Below are 21,992 nucleotides of genomic sequence, written 5' to 3' on the forward strand. Positions count from 1 at the left end.
GCACTGTAGTCTGGGCGACAGAGTGAGACTCCAACTCAAAAAAAAAAAAATGCTTAGCACAGTGTGAGGCATGTTCAAATGCTCATTATTTGATTGTTATGATAATGAGAAATAATAATAAAGGTGGTTGGTGATGCTCTGTCTCTTTTCTGGACTCATCTGTTCTTTTTTTCTTCTTCTCATTGGATTGATACCTTTATCATTATCATAATAACCATAGTTTACAGTCTGTTTTATCTTATATGAGAATGGCTACTCTTGCTTATTTTTGGTTTCCATTTGCCTGGAATATTTTTCCCCACCCCTTTACCTTGAGCCTATAGAAGTCTTTGTGGGTTAAGTGGGTCTCTTGAAGGCAGCAGATATTTGGGTTGTGGGTTTTTTTTTTTTTACTCATTGTGCCAGGCTATATCTTTTTACTGGAGCATTGAGATCACTCACATTCAGAGTTAATAACGATATGTAAGGTACTATTCCATTCATCATATTGGTTGTTATCTGGTTGCTTTATTATTTATTTATTTTTCTATTATGTTGGTATTCCAAAAGGCCTGTGAGCTTTATGACTTCCAGCATTTTTCTACTGGTGTATTTCGACCTTTTTTTCATCAGTATTTAGAACTCTTTTGAGTATTTCTTGTAGAGTCGGTCTAGTGGTAACAAATTCCCTCAGCTTTTATCTGAAAAAACTTCATTTCTCCTTCATTTATGAAACCTAGTTTTGCAGGATACCAACAGAATCTTTGGCTGGTTGTTATTTTGTTTGAGGAGATTGAAGATGGGACCTCCCTCCCTTCCAGCCTATAGGATTTCTTCCGAGAGGTCTGCTGTTAATCTGATAGGTTTACCTTTGTAAATTATTTGATGCCTTTGTCTTAAAAGCATCTTAAAATTCTTTCTTTTACATTGACTTTGCATAACTGGATGATCATATGCCTTGGGGATGACCTTTTGGCAATGAATATTCTGGGGGTTGTTTAGGCTTCTTGTGTCTGGATGTTTGGATCTCTGGCAAGGCCAGGGAAGTTTTCCCCCATCATTCCCTCAAATAGGTTTTCCACACAGTTGCTTTCTCTTCTTCCTCAGAACACCTATGATTCTTGTCTGGATGTTTTACATAATTCCACATTTCTTGAATACTTTGTATCGTTCTCTTTGTTCCTTTTTCTTTATTGTTGTCTGATTGGGTTAATTCAAAAGCCTTGTCTTCAAGTTCTGAGATCCTTTTTTCTGTTTGTTCTCGTCTACTATTAAAATTTTCTACTAAACTTTGTACCTCTGTAAATGATTCTTTCACTTCCAGAATTTCAGTTTTTTGTTTTTTTTTTCCTTTAAGGTGTCTATCTCTTTGGAGAACTTTGTATTCATGTTTTTAAAATTTATTTTATGTTGGTTTCCAACTTTCTCCTGAAGCTCACTAAGCACTCTTATAATTAACCTTTTGAATTTATGTCTGGAATTTCAAATATTTCATTGGACTTAGGGTCCACTGCTGAAGAGTTAGCATGATCTTTGGGGTTTTTGAAGAACTCTGTTTTTTCATATGTCAGAATTATTTTTCAGTTTCTTCTTATTTGGGTAAACTAGTTCTTATTTGAGATTGACAGGGAGCTGACATAGGTACTGTAGGATTTCCTTTGTTATATATAGCTTTGGCGTTGTGAGTTTCTTAACTGCCGATTGTGGCAGTCCTGTGGCCATGTACCTGACCTAGATCAGTGTCCTGAGTGGCCAAGTGGCTGGGAAAGTGGCATTAGCTGGGGTTTGGGATCAGGCCTTCCCCTAAAGCTGAGGTAGTATTTCTTATGTCTCTTCTTTTTTTAAGGAACGGAACTTAGCCGGGCTCGGTGGCTCAGCCTATAATCCCACACTTTGGGAGGCTGAGGTGAGTGGATTGCCTGAGCCCACGGGTTTGAGACCTGCCTGGGTAACTTGGCGAGACCTCATCTCTACAATAATTCACAAAATTAGCTGGATGCGGTAGCGTGTGCCTGTAGTTCCAGTTACTTGGAAGGCTGAGGAGGAAGGATCGCCGGAGCCCAGCAGGTCAAGGCTGCAGTGGCCGGGAGCGGCCACTGCACTCCAGTCTGGGGGACAGAGTGAGACTCCAACTCAAAAAAAAAAAAAAAAAAGAAAGAAACAGAACTTTTGTATTATTCAACACTACCTTCCAGCACAGGGCATTCCAAAATCTGTTTTACTTCTTAAGACGCACAAGAAGACACATACAAGGATACTCAGAGAAACTTTATTTATCATAGAAAATAATAGGCATGATCATTATAATAAACAACCAACCACAAAAGTAGAAAACCTGAACAGTGGTTGAAATGGACCAAACCACAAAAAGAGGTCCGGGTACAAAGATTGTTCAAAATGATGACTCAGAGTTGGCTAACATTGCTTCTTTTTTCAGTTTATTACTGAGAATTCATATAAGCACCACAAAGTATGCTATATGTTCCAGATCAAGAATATCTGTGCCCATCAGACCTGTGTTTCCACAGAGGTGTGCCCAAAGTTCATGGCTTTGGTAGCCTTCATGGAGTGAAGAACATGGCAAATCAGAGAAAGCCCAACAATGGATGTGCTGCCTTTCCGCTGATAGCTGGTTGAGAGACTATGACAACATTCCTGGGTCCTCCATTGTATCATCCTTGGTGGTTCCAGTGTTGTGTGTTAGTACATCATTCAACTCACCCACGATTTCCATGCACCAGGCCTGGCCATACTCACTGAGTTCAACAGTAGGAGAATAGACAAGTGAGTCATGTTTTATTCATTGTATCAGGCAAGATGCAAACCAGGAAAACAGAATCCACACCAGATATATTTTTATAACATAGGCCAGGCCTGGTAACGCATGCCTGTAATCCCAGCACTTTGGGTGGTTGAGGCATGAGGATTTTTTGAAGCTGGGAGTTTGAGACCAACATGGTCAACATAGCCAGATCTCCTCTCTAGATAGAGAGATGAGAGAGAGAGAGAGAGAGAGAGAGAGAGAGAGATAAGCCAGGCATGGTGGTGCACACCTGTAGTACCAGTTATTTGGGAGGCTGAGATGGAAGGATTGCCTGAGCCTAGGAGTTTGAGGCTGTAATGAGCTATAATTATGTTACTGCACTCTAGCCTGAGCAACAGAGTAAGACCCCGGCTCAAAGAAAAGAAAAGAAAGAAAGAAAAAAGTAGAGATAGTAACAGCAGGAAGCAGCTACAACTCCCCATTAGTGAACAAAGGCAGAGAAGGGTGTTAGAAGCTAGAAACTTGCAGAAGGACCCTGTGGAGCCAAGGTTCTGACTTGGGGAAGGGTGGTCTTCAGCTGACGCTGATGGTCATAGCCTCAGAGGCCCCACGGAGCTGGAGGTCAGACCCGTCCAGGAGGCACTGGTTGGTGCTGTCATTTCTGAAGAATGGCAACGATCCTGGTTCCAACTGCCCCTGGAACAAACTGCTGCTGCCAAGTACAATACTGCTGATGGCCAGACACTGACAGGTGAGCAAACAGAAGCAAGTCCCAGAACTCTTCCAACCCTTGGTGTCCCTCTAGTGCTCCCTATTGGCAGAACCTAACAGAGATTCAGCTGGCAGAGGAGAAAAAGATTTGCTTAGTTCCAGTCATAGCATTACATAAAAAAGATTGTCGAAGGGTGGGTTGGAGCTGAGAGACAATAGCGTAGTAATCAGCACATGCAAATAACTGTACACCAGACAGCAGGAAGACTGGATGAAGCACAGCAATTGTTTTCACATGGTCTAGGTTCACCGTGTTGAGCAGAAGTAGGAAATGTGTAATTTACCATACACAGTATATACATTTCAAAAAGATGCAAAATAGCACTAAGTAGGGATATGTATATACATAATAAACTATCAAGAAGTCATGGGAATAATCTCTGAAAATCTCATAACAGTGATTTCCTCAAGGGGGTGGGGAAAGGAGTGTGCCGGAGGGAGACACACTGCTCAAGCATGAGCTGGGGAGTGGGTACTTGGGTGATACTTAATACACACTTTTATACATTCTGTGTGTCAGAAACGTCTGCAGAAAAAAATTGTAAAATAACTTGGCATATGCACTTGTTTTTTAATAAAATCTTGCTTCATTTGGAAACTCTCCCAGGCTTTGATAATTCTAAGCCCTAGGCAGCCCCTTTCTTTAGGATCAGCATGGTCTCCCTCCTCTTTTCCTTCACTTGACAAAAGCTGCGTCTTGTCCTCTACAGAGCTAATGCTACCCACTCTGTTTTTTTGAAGTTATTATGCTCAAGACTGGCAGAAGAGTGGTGCCAGGCCATCAGAGCACTGATGGTGCCACCCCCAAAGAAAAGTACACAGTGGTGCCACCCCCAAAGAAAAGTACAGAGATCCTTTGCATTTAAAGGTGTTGTGCAACTCACTATACAGAATGAAATAAAGGTTAACAAACTTCGGGAACTGCATTTGTCCAACAGTGGTACTCCAACTCGAAACAGAATGATAAAAAAAACAATGACACTCCTTGGCTCACAGAACTGGCAAGTCTAGTGGAATACAGGTTTCACCTGGCTGGATCCAGGTGCTTAAATGACGTCTTCAGAGCTCTCTGACTCAGTTCTCCTCTACCCTCATCCTTGGACACAGGTTCTTTCCAATTTGCAGTGAAAATGGCTTCTAGGGACTCCAGATTTTCATGTTTCCTGTGCCTCTGATCAAAGAAGAGACTGCTTCTCTTTCAGTGTTAAGTCAGAAATCCCAGGGAGGATTCACTAGCCTGACCTCACCATGTGCTCAACCCTGTGTGAATCACTGGGCCGAATTACTGGTCTGTGATTTGCTAGGCAATGTACTACACCCTGGAGCCGAGAGGACTGAGCCCCACCTAAACTACATGTACTGAGTTATCTTTAAGAAAGAAGGGAGAAAGGAGGCCTGGCAGAGGGAAACAATGGACATTCACCTCAGGAAGCTAGAAAAGATTCCAAGCGTAATTAATGATTTCCTTGATCATATCGGCCTTCTTTTTCTGGGAGAATCAATGCAACAAAAGCAACACTTGCCTTTCAGAAGATCTTCAGACTCCCTGACGTCATTTCACTTACACTTTTCTCATTCCTTCTTAGACCCACCTAAAATATTCCTTATGTAAGGTAGGGTGCCAAAAGCATTATAGGAAAATCCCATTCTATACTTGGTAACCACGTGTGAGCGTTCTCATGAAATTGTGAAAATCATGCTTCTAGCCTTCTAGACTTCAAATACTGTGTGTCTGTTATATCTACTTTTAACTTATAAAGACTTTTTGACTCACAAGCATTCATGGGGAACCATTCAAAATTGGCACATCTAATTTTAGAAGACATAAAAACTACCATTTTTCTTGATCATAAAACAGAGTATTAACCTTTTTTCCCCTTTTTTTTAATCATAAAAGGTAAAAAAAAATCATCGACTCTGTTAGAGACCTTTCTTCAAACAATATGTGTGAGAGTCTTATAGTTGGCAATCTCCTAACATGTTTTTCATTGTTTATTGACTATTTATAATATCAAAGGTTAAAATTATAATGTGAAGTGACCTTAGTGTAAGAAGTCCTGAGCATCTAGCTAAAGGACTGAAATTTAGGAGTTCAGTAGTAATAAATGAAATATAAAATATTAAAAAAAAAATAAACTTCTGAATGCCAAATGAAAAGTGCCCAAAGGAAAAGGGGAACGGGCTTATGACTTATAACCGATTGAAGCTGTCATCTGGGTTGTTCAATCCATATTTAAATAAAATAAGGTGTCAAAAGAGTCTTGAAGACAGGCAAATTGAAATCAGTTTACTCATTACTTTTCTTCTTGAACTTATCTTCAAGTGGTCTAGAAATTCTCAAAAAAATTCTTGAAATATTTTCTTTCCCATTTCAAGTGCTCTCTATCCCTATTGTATACTCAAGAAATTCTCTCCATAGCCATTATCTTTTTCTCCATCCAAATGTCTTTTTGGGAATGCCTTTATTAGAAGTAACCCTGTGTGGCTGAGTGCGGGTGTGGGTGTGACGACCACATTGACCTAAGCAGGCATCCAACCTCAGATTTCTTTCAGAACACTATTACCAATTGGCTCTCCAGGAAAGTGGGTCAGCATGGAGTTAGAAATGTGGAAAGAATTTAGGAAAGAGGTCAGAGGTCAGAACAGAAAGAGTGCCATTGGGATTTCCCTGTGCAAAGAAATGAGCTGATACCATGAGAACAGGTCAAAATGCAAAGAAAGGCTGGGCTCCGTGGCTCAGCCTATCATCCAGTGCTTTGGGAGGCTGAGGCAAGTGAATTGCCTGAGCCCACAGGTTCAAGACCAACCCGGGCAACTTGGTGAGGCCTCATCTCTACAACAAATAAAAAATTAGCCAGGCATGGTAGTGCACCCCTGTAGTTCTGGCTACTTGGAAGGCTGAGGTGGAAGGATTGCCGGAGTCCAGCAGGTCAACACTGGGGTGACCGGGAGCGTGCCACTGCACTCCAGCCTATGAGACACAGTGAGACTCAAAAAACAAAAAACTCAAAAAACAAAAAACACAAAGAAAGTAGAAAGTAGGGAGGGGCAATGGTGATGCAGAGCAAGCTACGAGTATATCACAGAAATGACAGGCATAGACTATATCAAAGGGGCAATGTTAGAGTGGCAAAGAGAATGCATAGACCACCGTGCCAGCACCTAGTGCTTAGGATATAGGAGGTTATCAGTAAATGCTTCCTGAATGAATGAAGGATAGACAGTGAGCCCTGAGAGAGGGCTGGCATTGAGAGTATAGCTTTGTAACACAGGGGGTTGTAGCTGCGAAAGTTGTAAATGAGCATCTCAGGAAAAAAGTCTAATGAGAGCCAAAAGGAGAGAATCAGAGCGTTGTTTACTACCTCCAGAACCACAAGGGACTCAAGAACTAACATGAAATTTTAAAGTGAGGCAAAAGATAGTTAGCAAAGGAACTGTACTCTGACATTAGATTTTTTAGAAACTAATGAGTTGCTCCCTATATTAAAAACTATGCTTGGGTTGTTTGGTAAAATAAAATGCATGTGTGAAACCTATGTGACTAGATGGGTTAAAATGTGGTGCAAGCAACTTTACAGTTGAGTAGAAGTACTCTTTGTTTTCTTTGGAATTGGATGCTTTTTTGTTGTTGTTTTGTCTTTTAATAAATGGAGGCACAGTGGTAAGTTCCAAGTTTGAATCAGAGGAAGACCTGTCCCTTTCTGTGAAGTGAGCTCCTTGCTTGAATCTTTCTCAAAACAGGCTGTTCAAGGACAGTCAAGATCTAAACTTCTGGAAAGGAAACACCATTGCCCAAGAGCCACGATACATACAGCAAACCCACTGCACAATATCTAACTTCCTCAAGCAAAACCAGTAGATCTGAATGTTCCCAATTTTATGAAGAAACCCCAAATTTTGATGATTTTATGACTTGAACTATATACATTGATGTACATTCACCACAGCTTTAGAATTAACTCCTTTAGGACATTGTCCATTGTCTACTGATAAGTTCTGATCTGGCCATCTCATCATCAGGCACCTGTGGCAAAATACAAAAAGTTAAACACTGTACGAGCCCACTCATATGTGGAAGCTTCAAAAAATGTTGATCTCATAAAAAGTACAAGAGGCTGGGAAGGGCAGGGGGGAATGGAGGAATAAGGAGAGATTTATTAAAGGATACAAAATTACAGATAGATAGGAGGAATGAATACCAGTGTTCTATAGCACTGAAGGATGCCTACAGTTAGCAATAGTATATAGTTTCAAAAAGCTAGAAGGAGGATATTGAATGTTCTCAACAAACACACAAAAAATAAATATTTGAGATGGTGGATATGCTAATTATCCTGATCTAATGTATGTATTGAAGATCACTGTACACCCCATGAATATGTAGTTATTATTTGTCAACCAGAAATAAAATTAAATTTAAAAAAAGAATTACCACCTTTGACATCCCAACACCGAACACAGAACACATAAGCTCTTTCCAAAATTAAACACAAAATGTGGCTTAACTTCCATATCCCTTCTCTTAAGTAACCACAAGATGACGAAAGTAGTCTTAATTTCCTAGTGCATTTTAGTAGACAATCACAATTGAATCCATAGGTAGATTTATGACAATATGTAAAACCAAATATCTCCCTAATCATTAGCACAGAAAACTAGTCGAATTCAAATGGTCTTTAATGTCAAAAAGAATTCAGTCATAAACCTCTCAATTCCCATCATTCTTAATCTTTTCAAGGACACGGCTGAGTTTACAAAGGCCCTGAAACACCTCTCCATGCACCCTGTCTCCCACACAAACACACACAAAATCTCATAGCAAATAAGGCTGGAGCTGGGGTTCGATCCTCATTTATCTGACCCAAACACCCAGGTTCTTTCCATTGTACCACATTGCTACGTGTCATAGAGACCAAAAAAAAGAGACACAATTACCATAATAGTTCAAAATAATCCTTGATGAGAAAAAAAAATTCAGAATCATTGGTCTATACTGCTGAGATAGTCCTTCAGAGTTTTAATAAACTTGGGAACCTGATAAACACATGTAGCAAAATAGATGATGCAAAAATTGCTGGGATAAAGAGATGTCCTATATTATTACAATATTTTGCAAGGCTACAATCATTAATAATGTGAATATTCGCAGGTAAGTTATTGCTGAATTGCTGGTCTTGCAGGAGCTGTACAGTAAGTCCTTTGAGTACCACCTTCCAAACAGGGACACTGTTAGGATGGGCTCAGATGAACCATTCTTGTTTATCAAACGGCCATCTTTTAGCACCTAAAGAAAAAGTGGGGAAAGTACGGTCAGCTTTATTAAAACACACATTATGAACAGACTAGTGATTTCAAAATTATCCTAGATATAATAGGTGATCAAGTCCTTCCTGTTTGGGGAGGGAGAAACAAGCAGACCAGGCAGAGGACAACTGTTTTCCATGTAACGAAGACTAGAGTCATTCAAGAAAGCCCAAGATTGAGTTTCAACAGTCAAATGTAACTGGTAATGAAATCAAAATCAGCAGCAGCAAAGATTCACTGAGCTCAATTATGTGCAAGAGAATCAGGAACCAGAAAGGTAAACAACACACCCTTCCCTCAAGAAGCCTTTAAGCACCATAGTTGCCTCAGGTGACAGTGAGAAGATTCTAAACATAGAGAAATCAGGACCTGGTGCCGTGGTTCACCCTGTAGTACAGTGGCTAATCCCAGCACTTTGGGAGGCTGAGGCGGGAGAATTGCTTGAGCCTGGGAGTTAGAGACCAGACTAGGCAACATAGTGAGATCTCATCTCTAAAAATATTAAAAACTAGATAGGCAAGGTGGTGCATGTTTGTAGTCCCAGCTACTCAGGAGGGACTACACTGCACTCCAGCCTGGGTAACAGAATAAAACCCTGACACACAGAGAGAGAGAGAGAGAGAGAGAGAGAGAGAGAGAGAGAGAGAGAGAGAGAGAGAGAGAGAGAGACAGTATATGAGTATATCAGACGGGGAAACAGATAAATACTTAGAAGGTCTGAGAAGGAAAAGCTGAACTGGTCTGCTATCCAGAGTGAGACACAGCCTGCCATAAAAAAAGAGCAGTCAGGAATTTCTTCCTGGTATTGTATGGCAGAAGACATTGTGGGGTATGGAAATTAAAGAAGCAAAGGCTCTTCTGAGACAGAAGTTTGTGTGACAGGTCTAGCTAGCATGCTTTCTAGTCTGTTTAGAACGAGTGGTATGTTGGAACCAGTAGTGCCCTTGCTTATGAGAACAGGTTGTTAAACTCTCAGGAACTTTGACAGCTGCTGGCTAAGCACAGCTATTCTTGGAATTGATCATGGCAGGAATATTTACACCAGAAAAACTGGCAAATGCCACAGATCGAGGCTTTTTATTTTCTTCCTTGAGAGGAGGCTGTTAAAATTTACAGCACACCACTGGCTAAAGTTGAAGATCAGTAAAGACAAGGAAAAGCCATATGATCATAGGAAGGTGGGGATCAGGTTGTGGAAGTTGTGACTCTATCCTGAAGCCTCAGAGGATTCTCTGTAAGGGAGGAACGTGTACAAAGTAATTGAACAAGAGGAGAAGAAAACATGAGTAGACAGACAACAGATAGAACAAGAATAAAAGAAGATGAAGCCATCAGTGTGGGAAGGACAGTTTGGATGGAGAAGAAATTAGAAACTGGGAAAACAGACACTTTATAACTGGAAGAAGAGAAGAGCTAAATATCCTAGAAAACAACTATTGTGTTTCACTGTTCACAAGGTGCCTTCACATGCATAATTATATTTGTCATCACCAAATCAGTGAGGAAGGTATACTCTATCAGTAGGGAATTCTAGAGGTTAAGAAACTTTCCTGAGATTCCATAACTAGTTAGTTGCAGAGATCAGCCTCTGCCAGTGCTTCTAACAATACACCAGAGCTATCTTAGGTGCTAAAGCAAGATGATTCCACATTTGTGGGCATGACCGTAACACTCCATCTTTTTTTTTTTTTTTTTGAGTGGGAGTCTCACTCTGTCACCCAGGCTAGAGGGCAGTGGCACCCTCACAACCACCACAGTCTCGACCTGCTGGGCTCAGGTGATCCTTCCTCCTCAGCCTTCCAAGTAGCTGGAAGTACAGGCATGAGCCACCATGCCCAGCTAACTTTTTATTTATTGTAGAGATGAGGTCTTGCCGAGTTGCCCAAACTGGTCTCAAACCCGCGGGCTCAGGCAATCCTCTCACCTCGGCCTCCCAAAGTGCTCAGATTATAGGCATGAGCCACTGTGGCCAGCCTACACTGCACCCTTTTAACATAAAACTATGAGGTGGGGTAAGGGGAAGATTATACAGTAAGTGTGCTGAAATCTCTGGAACAATGACCCTCTAAGATAATGTGTAAATATTTGTTGAGGAAGTGTCCACTGGTCAATAGAACTGGGAAAATACTCAAGAAGACATTGCATGACATGCTCACAATTTTTTAATTTGTCATCTACGATATGATAACTACTCTCTCGAGAAAGGCCATCCTCTGCAAGGTCTCTAGAGAAGGAAGCACTAAAATAATCAAGAATTGGTTATGATTTATTTGACTTTTTTTGAGAAAAGGAGGCATCCTGGCCCTATGTGGTCTTTAGGTCATCAGCCCTAAAGATGAGAAACACATTGCCTCAGGCTACCACGGCTTCTTAGAAATCTTTTCTAGAATGCCTATTTCCTCTTGTTTGAATTCTGTTCACAAACAAACTTCTGATTCATGCTTTGGACTCTTGAGAGGATCTGCCAATAAAGAGGCTTCTTGAGAAGACAGTTGGTTGTTGTCCAGCCAAATGAATCTAATTTTTAAAATAACAAATTGGTGTTCTCTTCCATCCATCTTTGAGTCTGGTTAGTATCTGTTCTTTAGAATCTGATTAACTTCAGGGAAAGTCATGCCATAGAGAATCTACACATGTGAAATAAAGACCTACAGCACCCTGACTAGGATGCTCCCTCTAAGGAATTGCTATACCAAAGACCCTGCCTGCCAGCTGTCAAAAGCCTCTTTTATATCTTTCTTGGTGTAACACAACCTGTATCTCATTTCCTGTTTCTAAAAGTGAGCTGGAATAGTAGGCAAGACAAGATTCAAATGATAAGTATACCAAAAGTGCCTAATTTAAAAGATAGATGCCATCCCTCCTGTCTCTTCTCCCTTCCATCCAAGAAGCAGCAGCCAGAGATGGGAGAGAACATGACAAGTCCAGAGACTTGTTCAGATTTGAGAACCACACACACACTACAGACTTAAGATTAACTCTAGAGCGTAAAAGCCAAACATTCTCTCTCCTGTATCAATCACTAACTGCTCCCAACTTCCTGAAACCATTTATAAGAAAAATTTCAAAGAAAGGAGGAGGCAGCTGTAAATAACTTCCTTTCTGCTCTCCATCTCCTCATCCACTAGCCCCATCCAACTTCTTCAAATGCGTATGTGGTTCAGAGCAGTAATAAAATGGCATTTCTGGTTCTGAACCTTTAACCTGGTCCAGAAAGCTAGTCTCTTTTATTTTTCTCCTCCTATGGATGGGGTAGTTTCATGAGGTGAATGTCCAGTCCTACTCTGGGACGATTCTTCAAAGAGATAGATTTCTATGAGTATGCAACATGAAAAAAAGCATCAAAGTGGTACCCAGAGAATTCGATCCTGTGCTTAGTTTAAATGGCTGGGCTTACAGGGCATAATGCACCAACATGACCAGACTTTAGGGCGTCCTAAGTTGACTTTTGTGACCTTGCTTCTCTCTGTTACTTTCTTGAAATGACCTCAGATGTTTTCTGTTTATGTACACTAGTTTATGCCACTTTTTAACTACTGGTTTTTTAGTTCCTCACTTTGGATCTGAACATGATTTTCTATAGTTGACAGTTAAGCTTTTATTCCAACCACAATGTGTTTGTGAGATTCTACCTATCTGGGTTCTACAGCCAGGGAGTCCTTTCTCTAGATTTCACAACCTTTAGACTGCACTGTATGTTAAACTGTTGTTTTCATAGAATTATAAATATTATAGATATTCCAAACTGATAATACAGACAGATGCAAATATATGACTATATGCAGTCTGCAATTTTCAAGACTTCTTTGCCTGATGACTCAGATAAAGTAACTTAGATTCTATTTCCTTCCTTCCTTCCTTCCTTCCTTCCTTCCTTCCTTCCTTCCTTCCTTCCTTCCTTCCTCTTTCTCTTTCTTTCTTTCTTCTCTCTCCTTCCTTCCTAACCAGGTCTCCAAGCTGAAGTGGAGTATAGAGGCCGAATTACAGCTCACTATGGCCTCAAACCCCAGGGCTGAAGTGATCCTCCCACCTTAGTCTCTCGAGTAGTTAGGACTACAGGAATGCACCACCATAAGCAGTTGATTTTTTTATATTTTGATGTTTTATTGCCTAGTCTGGTCTTGAGCTTCTGGACTCAGGTGATCCTCCTGCCTCAGCCTTCCAAAGTGCTGGGATTAGAGGCATGAGACACCATGCCTGGCCCTATTTTCCTTTTATAAACATGTAGTGATTTTACACTAGTTATTGAAACCCTGTCTCTGATTGCCAAAATTCAAAGACATTAATACCCAAACCGGTAGAGTGTGTGTGAGTATATATGCGTGTGTGTATGCACGTGCTGGATACTAGCAGATAGAAACCTGCAAGGCTCATAATTCTAATTTGAGAACAGCTTAAATTGTGAACGAATTGGTTACAACCACTATAATTTGTGAAATAAATACCTAATTTTCTGTTTATCTCCATATGTAACAAAATGAAATTAAAAGTCTATAAACAAACATTCTTCAATGAATAGTATCTTTCACTCATAGTTCTAGGTATGCTGGTTATTCCAGTGATATGTCATCAATTTAGAATTAGTTGCTATAAGTTGCAAAAATGGCCACAAAATGTTCCCCTCCTTTATCCATGCCCTTTTGAAATGCAAATTTTATTTATTTTTTGAGTTTAAAAACAAGGTCTTGCTATGTTGGCCAGGCTGGTCTTGAATTCCTGGGCTCAAGCAATCCTCCTGCCTTAGCCTTCCAAAATGCTGAGATTACAGGCATGAGCTACCACATCCAACCTACAGTGTGATTTTATAACTTTTCCTTTGAGATGTCTGAATCATTTGTCTCTCTACTCCTTGAATTTCCACTCTTCATGTGACTTGCTGTGGCCAATGAGACAACTGCATACTTGGTGCAAGGAGAGTTTTGCAAAGAACTTGCCTATTGTGGCTTTTCCTCTTGATGCTCTTGAACTCATTCAACTAGCATGTGACCAAGCCTGGGCTTGCTAAAAAGAAGAGTGACCATAGAGAGAAATGGTCCCTACAAACACTACAGACCTAAGATGAACTCTACAGAGCAAAAGTCACTCACTCTCTTGCATCAATCTCTGTTTCCAACTGCCTGAAACCATTTAGAAGAAAATTTTCAAAAAAAGGAGGAGGTAGCTATAAAATAATTCAACTAGTCATCTCAGTTGTCCAAGACAAGGCTATCAACAACCAGTCAGTCCCAATCAACCTGTTAGCCAATGACAGATGTAATGAGCTCAGCCAACACAAACTGAGTCCATCTCAGACCAGAAAAATGGCCTAGCTACACCCATTCAAATTGCCAACTTACAGAATCAGGGCTAAATAAATGGTGATTGTTTAAAGCTGTTACGTTTTTGAGGAAGTCTGTTACGTTTTTGAGGAAGTCTGTTACACAACAAAAGTTAACTAACTTGGTGGTCACAGCCTATTTTACTTGACTTCCAAGAACATACAAAATGAAAATACTCTTACAAATCCTCTTACCTCAAATTTTCCAGGTGACAGATGAATTTTAGTAAGTAGCACTTCAGGAAAAACATATTCTGTTCCAAATGTGCCACTGAGGGAGAACATTGCAAATCTTGTAGAAGCAGTTTCCACTGGTCGTCCGCACGTTGTCAAATTAGCAGTTTTACATTTCAGCATTGTGCAAACCTGTGTGGATCAGATGCAGACAAAATACAATGCCTCACAACTAAGTTATTTGTATCGGAATTGTTGACTTCATTTTTAGCCACAGCAAAGAAAAATTTTATTTCTCCACAAAGGGATATGGATCATGTTTCTTATAATGAACTATTTTATTGGAAATGGCAAATGATTTGAGAACAAACTCACTTCATGGATCACAAGTGGATTAAAAGGAATATACCAGGGCCGGATTCGGTGGCTCAGCCTGTAATTTCAGCACTTTGGGAGGCCAAGGCGAGTGGATTGCCTGAGCCTGAAGGTTCGAGACCAGCCTGGGCAACCTGGCAAGACCTCGTCTCCACGATAAACAAAAAATTTGTTCTGACTACTTGGAAAGTGGAGGCAGAAGGATCGCCGGAGTCCAGCAGGTTGACATTGGGGTGGCTGTGAGTGTGCCACTGCGCTCCAGCCTGGGTGAAGGAGTGAGACTCCAACACACAAAAAAAAAAAAAAAAAGGAATACGTCAGCTTAGAATTAGGATCAAACCATTAGTGATGGTGTTGAGCCCAAGAAAGTAGATTTCTTTAGGCAACAGCAGTACTGAAACTGAAAAGATGAGTAAAATTTTGACCATCACTCCATCTCACCTCTCTCTACTATAGCCTTCTTTACAAGAAGCCAGTGGGACATGGAGTAAAATAAGAAAATACAAATGTACAGTCACCATTCTATGCAAAGTCTGCCTATTTAAAATTTGTCATATGAAGAAAATAAAAAGACTAGGACAACTAGTTAGAAGAGAAACTAAGATAAAAGTGGTGCTTCTATTCTTAATAAGTTTTACAAGTGAAACCAAGACTGATTATATTCGGATATCTTGGCAAACCTAGTTAAGGCAGATTTCTTGAAGTTTGCTATTAGAGGCAAACTAGTTCATTAGTCAAATAGAAAGTCGTCATAGTCGTGCTAATTTTTTTTAATGCACTCAAAACACGCAATGGATGATATTTCATTTCCATTGCAATTATTTGACGTGTGTGTGTGTGTGTGTGTGTGTGTGTGTGTGTGTGTGTGTGTGTGAGAACAAATGTGAAATCTTGGAATTTGCTGACACTTAAAACCTCCACTTGACTTAAGCTGAGATTACCTGCCAGTACTCTCTTCTTCTTCGGCCATGTAATCCTGTAAAAGCTCCTAGGACATATACTTCATTCTCTTCTTTTTCTAACATTCTGTAGCTTAAATGACAGCAGAGTTCTTTTTGACAGACGGTAAGATTTCCTGCATTTTCAAAAAGTTCTGTGAAGTTGAACCCATCCCGGGAAATAAATCCCTTGAAAGTGTTTTTCTGTACTGAGAAGGGTTTGATGGCAGTGGCATAGGTACTCCAATTCACAGCTGCTGGGTAATCAGGAGAGCCTCGGGGGTGTGATTCCACCTCTGAAAGGAGAATCTTTCCTGAAGCTGTCTCCATGTCATGATGATATACCTTGGGAGAGTTTGGTGCATAGATACCACTCCCTGTGAATGAAAGACAAGTCTTTTAAAAACCGCAACACAAGAAAATCCAGCACTGCCAATTTCCCCATCAGAATTGGGCGTGTGATCGTGCCACCTTATTAGTCACAATGAGAGCATACATGCTTCTAGCTACACTGAACACTCCCCCTATTCTCTAATGGAAGAGATTAAAACAGACCCGTGGCCAGGTGCGATGGCTCAGCCTAATTCCAGCACTTTGGGAGGCCTAGGCGAGTGGATTGTCTGAGCTCGCAGGTTCGAGAACAGCCTGGGCAACATGGTGAGACTCCTGTCTCTACAATAAATAAAAAATTAGCCAGGCGTGGTAGTGACCAACTGTAGTTCCAGCTGCTCTGAGGGGAGAGGTGAAAGGAACACCGGAGCCCAGCAGGTTGATGCTGGGGTGTCTGTGGGTGTGCCATTGCACTCCAGCTAGAGTGACAGAGTGAGACTCCGACTCAACTACCCCCCACAAAAAAACCTGCAATAGTCTTGTTTCAAAGAAACTTTAAATATAATATCATTGCTTATTAGCATTATGGAAAATCAGACCAAATATTAAAATCTTTGTTTTTGGCAGTCCTTGAAAGATGAGGAAAACTAATACAACATTCTCTCATTTTCCCCACTGTGGTGATATTTACATATATCCAAAAATTCTTCAACATTCCTCTCTTCAGTGGGTGAATCCAATTCCCTTCTACTCAAATGTGGGCTGTACTTAGTGACTCACTTTGAATGAAAAAAACATGGTAGAAGTGATGGTGGATAGCTACTCATAAACAGCAATGTGGCTTTCTCCTTTCTCTCACTGTCTTTATTTGCTCTGGAGGAAGTCAGCCACCATGTCATTAAGGATACATCGTGCACCCCGGTGAAGAGACAAGTGGCAAGAAATGGAGGCTGCCAACAGTCACTGAGGACCTGAGGGTGCCTGCCAGGAGCCAGGTGAATGAGCCATCCTAGAATCAGTCAGCCTCAGTCAAGCCTTCAGATGGGTGGGAGCCCAGTCAACAGCTTGATACAACCCGAAAAGGTAGCCACTCCCAAATTCCTGGTCAACAGGAACCGTGAGGTGATAAATATTTGTTATTTTAAGCCACATTTACTTTTAACTTTTACATTAATTTGTTAAACAGCAGCATATAAATAGCACATTCCTCTGCTTTTGCCTGTTTAGAGCACATCTCTGTTCAGTTCCCTGTTTTGCCACTTACTACCTAGGTAGCCTATGGCAAGTTCCTTGCACTCTCTGTGTGTCTGTTTTCTCATCTGTAAGATTGAAATGATACTACCCGTCTCGTAGAATTGTTGTCAGAATTAAATGAAATGATACACATAAAGGCCTTAGTACAAGCATAAAATTAAGCACAAGCTTTTGTTTTTAGTACAAGTATAATCAAGCACAAGCTTTTCTTTTGTGTGTGTGAAAGGATGACAAACATAGGAGCTCCAACAATAAAACATAAGGAAATAAATACATAAATAATATGGGTCATAGCTGAGGCATTCATTTCTCTGTACTGAGAAACATAAGATGAAACCTAACCTGGTCATGAATTACCTGTCATATTTAGGCTGACATGATGTATGTTGGCCACAAGAAGATTAACTCTCATCCCCATTGCCCATGCTGAATGAAATTCAACAGCTGTCAAAAGGGGCAAAACATTCATCCAAGCCGAGGGAAACAGTATGGTGTCCACATGGAAATCTTTCACCAGGGTAACAGCAGGATCATGGAAGAGTATATCGAAGCATGTGAAAATGCCAAACCTTCCAAAGGGGGTGTTGAAAGTCACCAGTTCTGGCTTTTCAGGGACATCAAACTGAGGCTCAGAATAGAGGTGGTACTATAATAAATGTATAGAATAAAATTAGTAAAGGCTTTTTAATTGAAGAGATGACTCATAAAAACCTTGCAAAGGCAGTAACAGATGGTCAAGGAAGAGGAGAGGCATTCACATTGCCTGCACATCACATCTCCACCGAAAAGGCCAGCCTCTGTCTCCAGTCAGTTTAGTGCAAAATTATGACTTAAGGATTATTTTATTCTTTTTTAAATTCAGAGTTTATAGTAAAAATTGTAAGTTTTGAGCTTAAATCTACAAGAGGGTACTTTAACTGGTGTAGAAAATAAAGTATTTTTGTGATTTGATAGCAAGTTAACTTACGTGCAACTGATTCATACAATTTTGAGACATCTTTATACCATTTTAGTATTAAAAGGTATCCAGATTACAGTCACTTTAATATTTTTCAAATCAATACTAAAATTACTTGTTATATCTATCTATCTAATTTATCTATCTATATTTGTCAATCCATCAATCAACGTGTGTGTCCATGTACACACATACATATAGATAGATGGATAAAGAGATATATACATACACCAAAAAAACTGCCTCAATCTTGAACCATTATAGCAGTTTTCTAACAGGTTTCTACCTAAATTGTTTTCCATATCAGTTTTTTCCTAAAATGTCATTTTTTATTGTCATTTTTAAATTTTCATCTTCATGAAAAATATTTACGAACATATTATATAAGAAATGAAGCTCAAAGTCCTGAACACAACCTTTGCCACTCTCATACCAAGTTCCATCTACATGTCTGCTCTCTCCCTTACCTTATGGTAGCGTGCCACCAGTTGACCTTCTGTATTATACACCACGTTGGTATTGTATTGATAATAGCCATTAGGAGGACATGTGGAATCTTGGGAATTACATGGCTTCTTGTCTCCAATATTTGCCAAGATGTAGATAGAGTTGTTCTTGGCTAGGCAGCTGAGTCTTGCTTGTACTGGTGTGTGACCAAATCTAAACCAAAGTTTAAGATAGTCCCATTTTAAAAAGTATTTTAGTGACTTCACACAGAGACAATAATAACTGTAAAAGGTTAAGTGTGACTAAAGTTAATATAAAAACTACTCATCCAAAATGTCATATTTTAAAAGGCACAGGTTATACTCATACTTGATGAATATTTTCCATACCATATCTATTGCTTTGCAAATTCACTATTCATCACCTGCATCATCAATTGCCTCCTCTCTACTGGAATATTCCATCAGCATGCTATAGGCTCTAATATCTCTCATCCATAAAAAATAAAGCAAGACTTCTCTTGGCCCTTCCAAACATACCCTTCCAAATATTGCTTTAGTTCTCAGTTTCTCCTCAAGGCAAAACTCCTTAAAATAGCAGTGCATCACACTGTTCCCAGCTCCTCCCCTCCTTCTCTTTTATTATTATTTTTACTTATGAATGATTTTATAATCATTCAATTTTCTAAATGCTGTAGAAATCATGATAAATAAAACAAATAAGCTCTTTGGAGTTTATGTCGGATTAAGAAGGAGAAAAAAACAACAGTAATGGAAAAAAAAGATAAAACTATAGCAGGATTATATGACTCGATAGATAAAATAAAAAGACATGTTTCTATGGCAGCAATATTAAAACTGCTGGACTTTTGAATCTGAATCATCTGCACAAAAAGCTTGAGATCATATCAGGAAATAGAACAGACTTTGCAAGTACCTCAATGTGAAAAATAGATGGATATTTGTGAAGAACCAAAGACAAAGGAGATGCTGTGAAAAGTCTAATCCAGATTATCAGAAGGAAAATAGATAATTAAGAATAAGTATAGTTAACAAAAGGATAAATGTTAATAATTTTCCTAAAGCAATGAAAAAAATTTTTTTCTGTTTTGCACTAGTTTTTTCATTTTATTTTATTATTTTATTTTTTTACTGTAAAGATGTGGGGTACAATTCAGGGTGAGGTATATAAATGTTCATTATGGAGGTACCCTTGTTGATGAGGGGTGCCCCTCCCTCCCCCGGCTGATTCCCACTACCGCCAATCTTTTTCTTATAGTGTTACGATAATTGTTCAAGGTCCACTTATGAGTGAGGACATGTGAGTCTGTTTTTTGTTTCTGCGATACATCACTCAGTACCCTCCATCTCTTTGAAAGCACTCTATGAACTTTCATCCCACTAATCCCAACTCTTACTCATGCCAGCAATGGCCTCCATATCTTACCTGATCTCATCTTACTTGTCATCTACAGCAGTTGACAAGTCACTGGAAACACGCCACTCCTTTACTAGAACCATGTTCTCACTTTTCTACTTATCGGTGACTCTTTTCTGACTCTTTTGCAGATTTCTCTCATCTCTCCTAAGTCCAAACACTGGAATTTCTTAGCACTTACCGTTCTCTATACCGTTCTCTAACTCACTTCACAGGTGAACTCACCGTGGTGCTAAAAATCATCTGCATGCTGACACCTGATTTTCTATCCCCATATGTCCTTTCATGCCAGACTTGAAACTGCCTGGTTAACATACCCAGGTTGGTAGGATTTAAATATACAATATATGTTAGATTGTTTGTTGCATAAGGTTTCCAGAAAACCTTCTCCTAGAAAAATTAGTTTGTGAACTAGGGAAATACAGTTTAAAAGCACAGTTCTTATAATTCACTCGAAAGTACATGAGCCAGGAATGGTGACTCATGCTTGTAATCCCAGCACTTTGGAAGGCAGAGGTGAGAGAATTGCCTCAAAAAAGATTTCAAAATCCAGAGGTTTGAAACCATCCTGGGCAACTTGGCAAAACTTTGTCTCTACAATAAATAAAAAAATTAATCAGGCATGGTGGTGCACACCTGTAGTCCCAACTACTCAAAAGGCTGAGGCAGAAGGATCACCTGAGCCCAGCAGGTCGAGTCTGTGGTAGCCATGATCATGCCACTGCACTCCAACCAGGGCAATAGAGAGAGATCACGATTCAAAAAAAATTAATAACAACAACAAAAAAGAAAGTACTTGGTGAGGTCTGTCAAGGAAGCAAAATCTGGGATAGAGAGACTCTGTGAAATTGAACATAGTCCCTTCAACAGAGACCTTGGGATATTTTTCTGATATAATCCATTTCAGAAATTTTTACCACTTATATCTAAGTTTTTCTTGCAATAAATATCCTATTTACATATTTTCCTCAAATTTAATAAAGATATTCAATCACAAAAGATTGTTAAATAGTATCTCTAAGTATGATTTTTTTAAAAGCTCACAAATGTTGAGATAAAAATAACCATAACATACACCATGTATATAATAACTGAGGATCAATCATTTCGCTTCAGTAAACATACACATTTTAGAACACTGCTTTTGCACAAACAACTGGGATAGTTAAAATACCTTTGGGGGTCTTTACATGGAACCCAATTCACCTGAGGGTCTGGGATATACTCCAGATAAGGGAACACGGTTTCTCTGGTAAATTTCCATCCATAAAGTGCATCTTCTGGAGTCACAATGATTCGAGCACCCTGTTCAAAACACATCAAATAAAAATCATTTTCCCCTGTATAACTTAAACAGTTCAACCCTTCCATCCTCCACCAGCTCCCATGTTCTCCCCATGTATTATGATTAACAGAAATAAAAGAATACCTGATCAGCTGCTTGCTTAACTGCTCCTTCCAGAACATCTATATTTTTGTTCATGAGAAGCAAGGCCTCATGCTGAGACACAGGTCTTTCTGTTCTATTTGGCAGTATTACAGCATGTTCATACACCGCAGCGATGAAAGTGTCGAGCGCCCCGACATGCAGGGTGATCAGGGCAAAAACTGCCACAGAGGTAGGAAAAGAGGAAGTGACCACGGCCATGGTTTAGTGACTTCTGAAAGTGAAAATAACATTTATGTAGTATTTACAGAAGGGAGGACACTTAGGGATTGCGTGACTGCCAACTCCTGGGCTCGTATTTCAGAATATGAGGAACACATGATGCCTGGCAACTTTTGAGGGGGGAAAAAAAAGTTACAGGTCAGTGAACACAATCATAAAGTATTACCTCTGTCATGAACAGCACGTACTACTGATGAGATTTCATGTCCAATTTCAAAAAAAATCAAAATTCAAATATAGTAAAATTCAGCCTTTTATTAATAGAAAATAGTAAA

The 21,992-nt window shown here is 39.7% G+C and overlaps 1 protein-coding gene across 2 annotated transcripts; it reads right to left on the reverse strand.

Moving 5' to 3' along the window:
• Positions 1–8,175: 8,175 nt before the first annotated feature.
• On the reverse strand, positions 8,176–21,754 carry LOC103260969 (vascular non-inflammatory molecule 2). 2 transcript variants are annotated; one of them, XM_008058606.1, is made up of 7 exons: positions 21,478–21,754; positions 21,223–21,353; positions 18,632–18,824; positions 17,564–17,852; positions 15,626–15,999; positions 14,331–14,501; positions 8,176–8,798 (listed from the first exon to the last, which is right to left on the reverse strand). In XM_008058606.1, exons 1-7 carry the CDS (start codon positions 21,694–21,696, stop codon positions 8,607–8,609), a joined length of 1,569 nt encoding a protein of 522 aa, XP_008056797.1. In that variant the 5' UTR covers positions 21,697–21,754; the 3' UTR covers positions 8,176–8,606. The 2 variants fall into 2 exon arrangements, with proteins under 2 accessions (XP_008056797.1, XP_008056798.1); XM_008058607.2 differs by lacking the exons at positions 15,626–15,999; positions 17,564–17,852.
• Positions 21,755–21,992: the final 238 nt, after the last annotated feature.

The sequence above is a fragment of the Carlito syrichta genome, unplaced genomic scaffold (genome assembly GCF_000164805.1).
Source record: "Carlito syrichta isolate Samal-C Ts95f unplaced genomic scaffold, Tarsius_syrichta-2.0.1 Scaffold303504, whole genome shotgun sequence".
Lineage (NCBI taxonomy): Eukaryota > Metazoa > Chordata > Mammalia > Primates > Tarsiidae > Carlito > Carlito syrichta.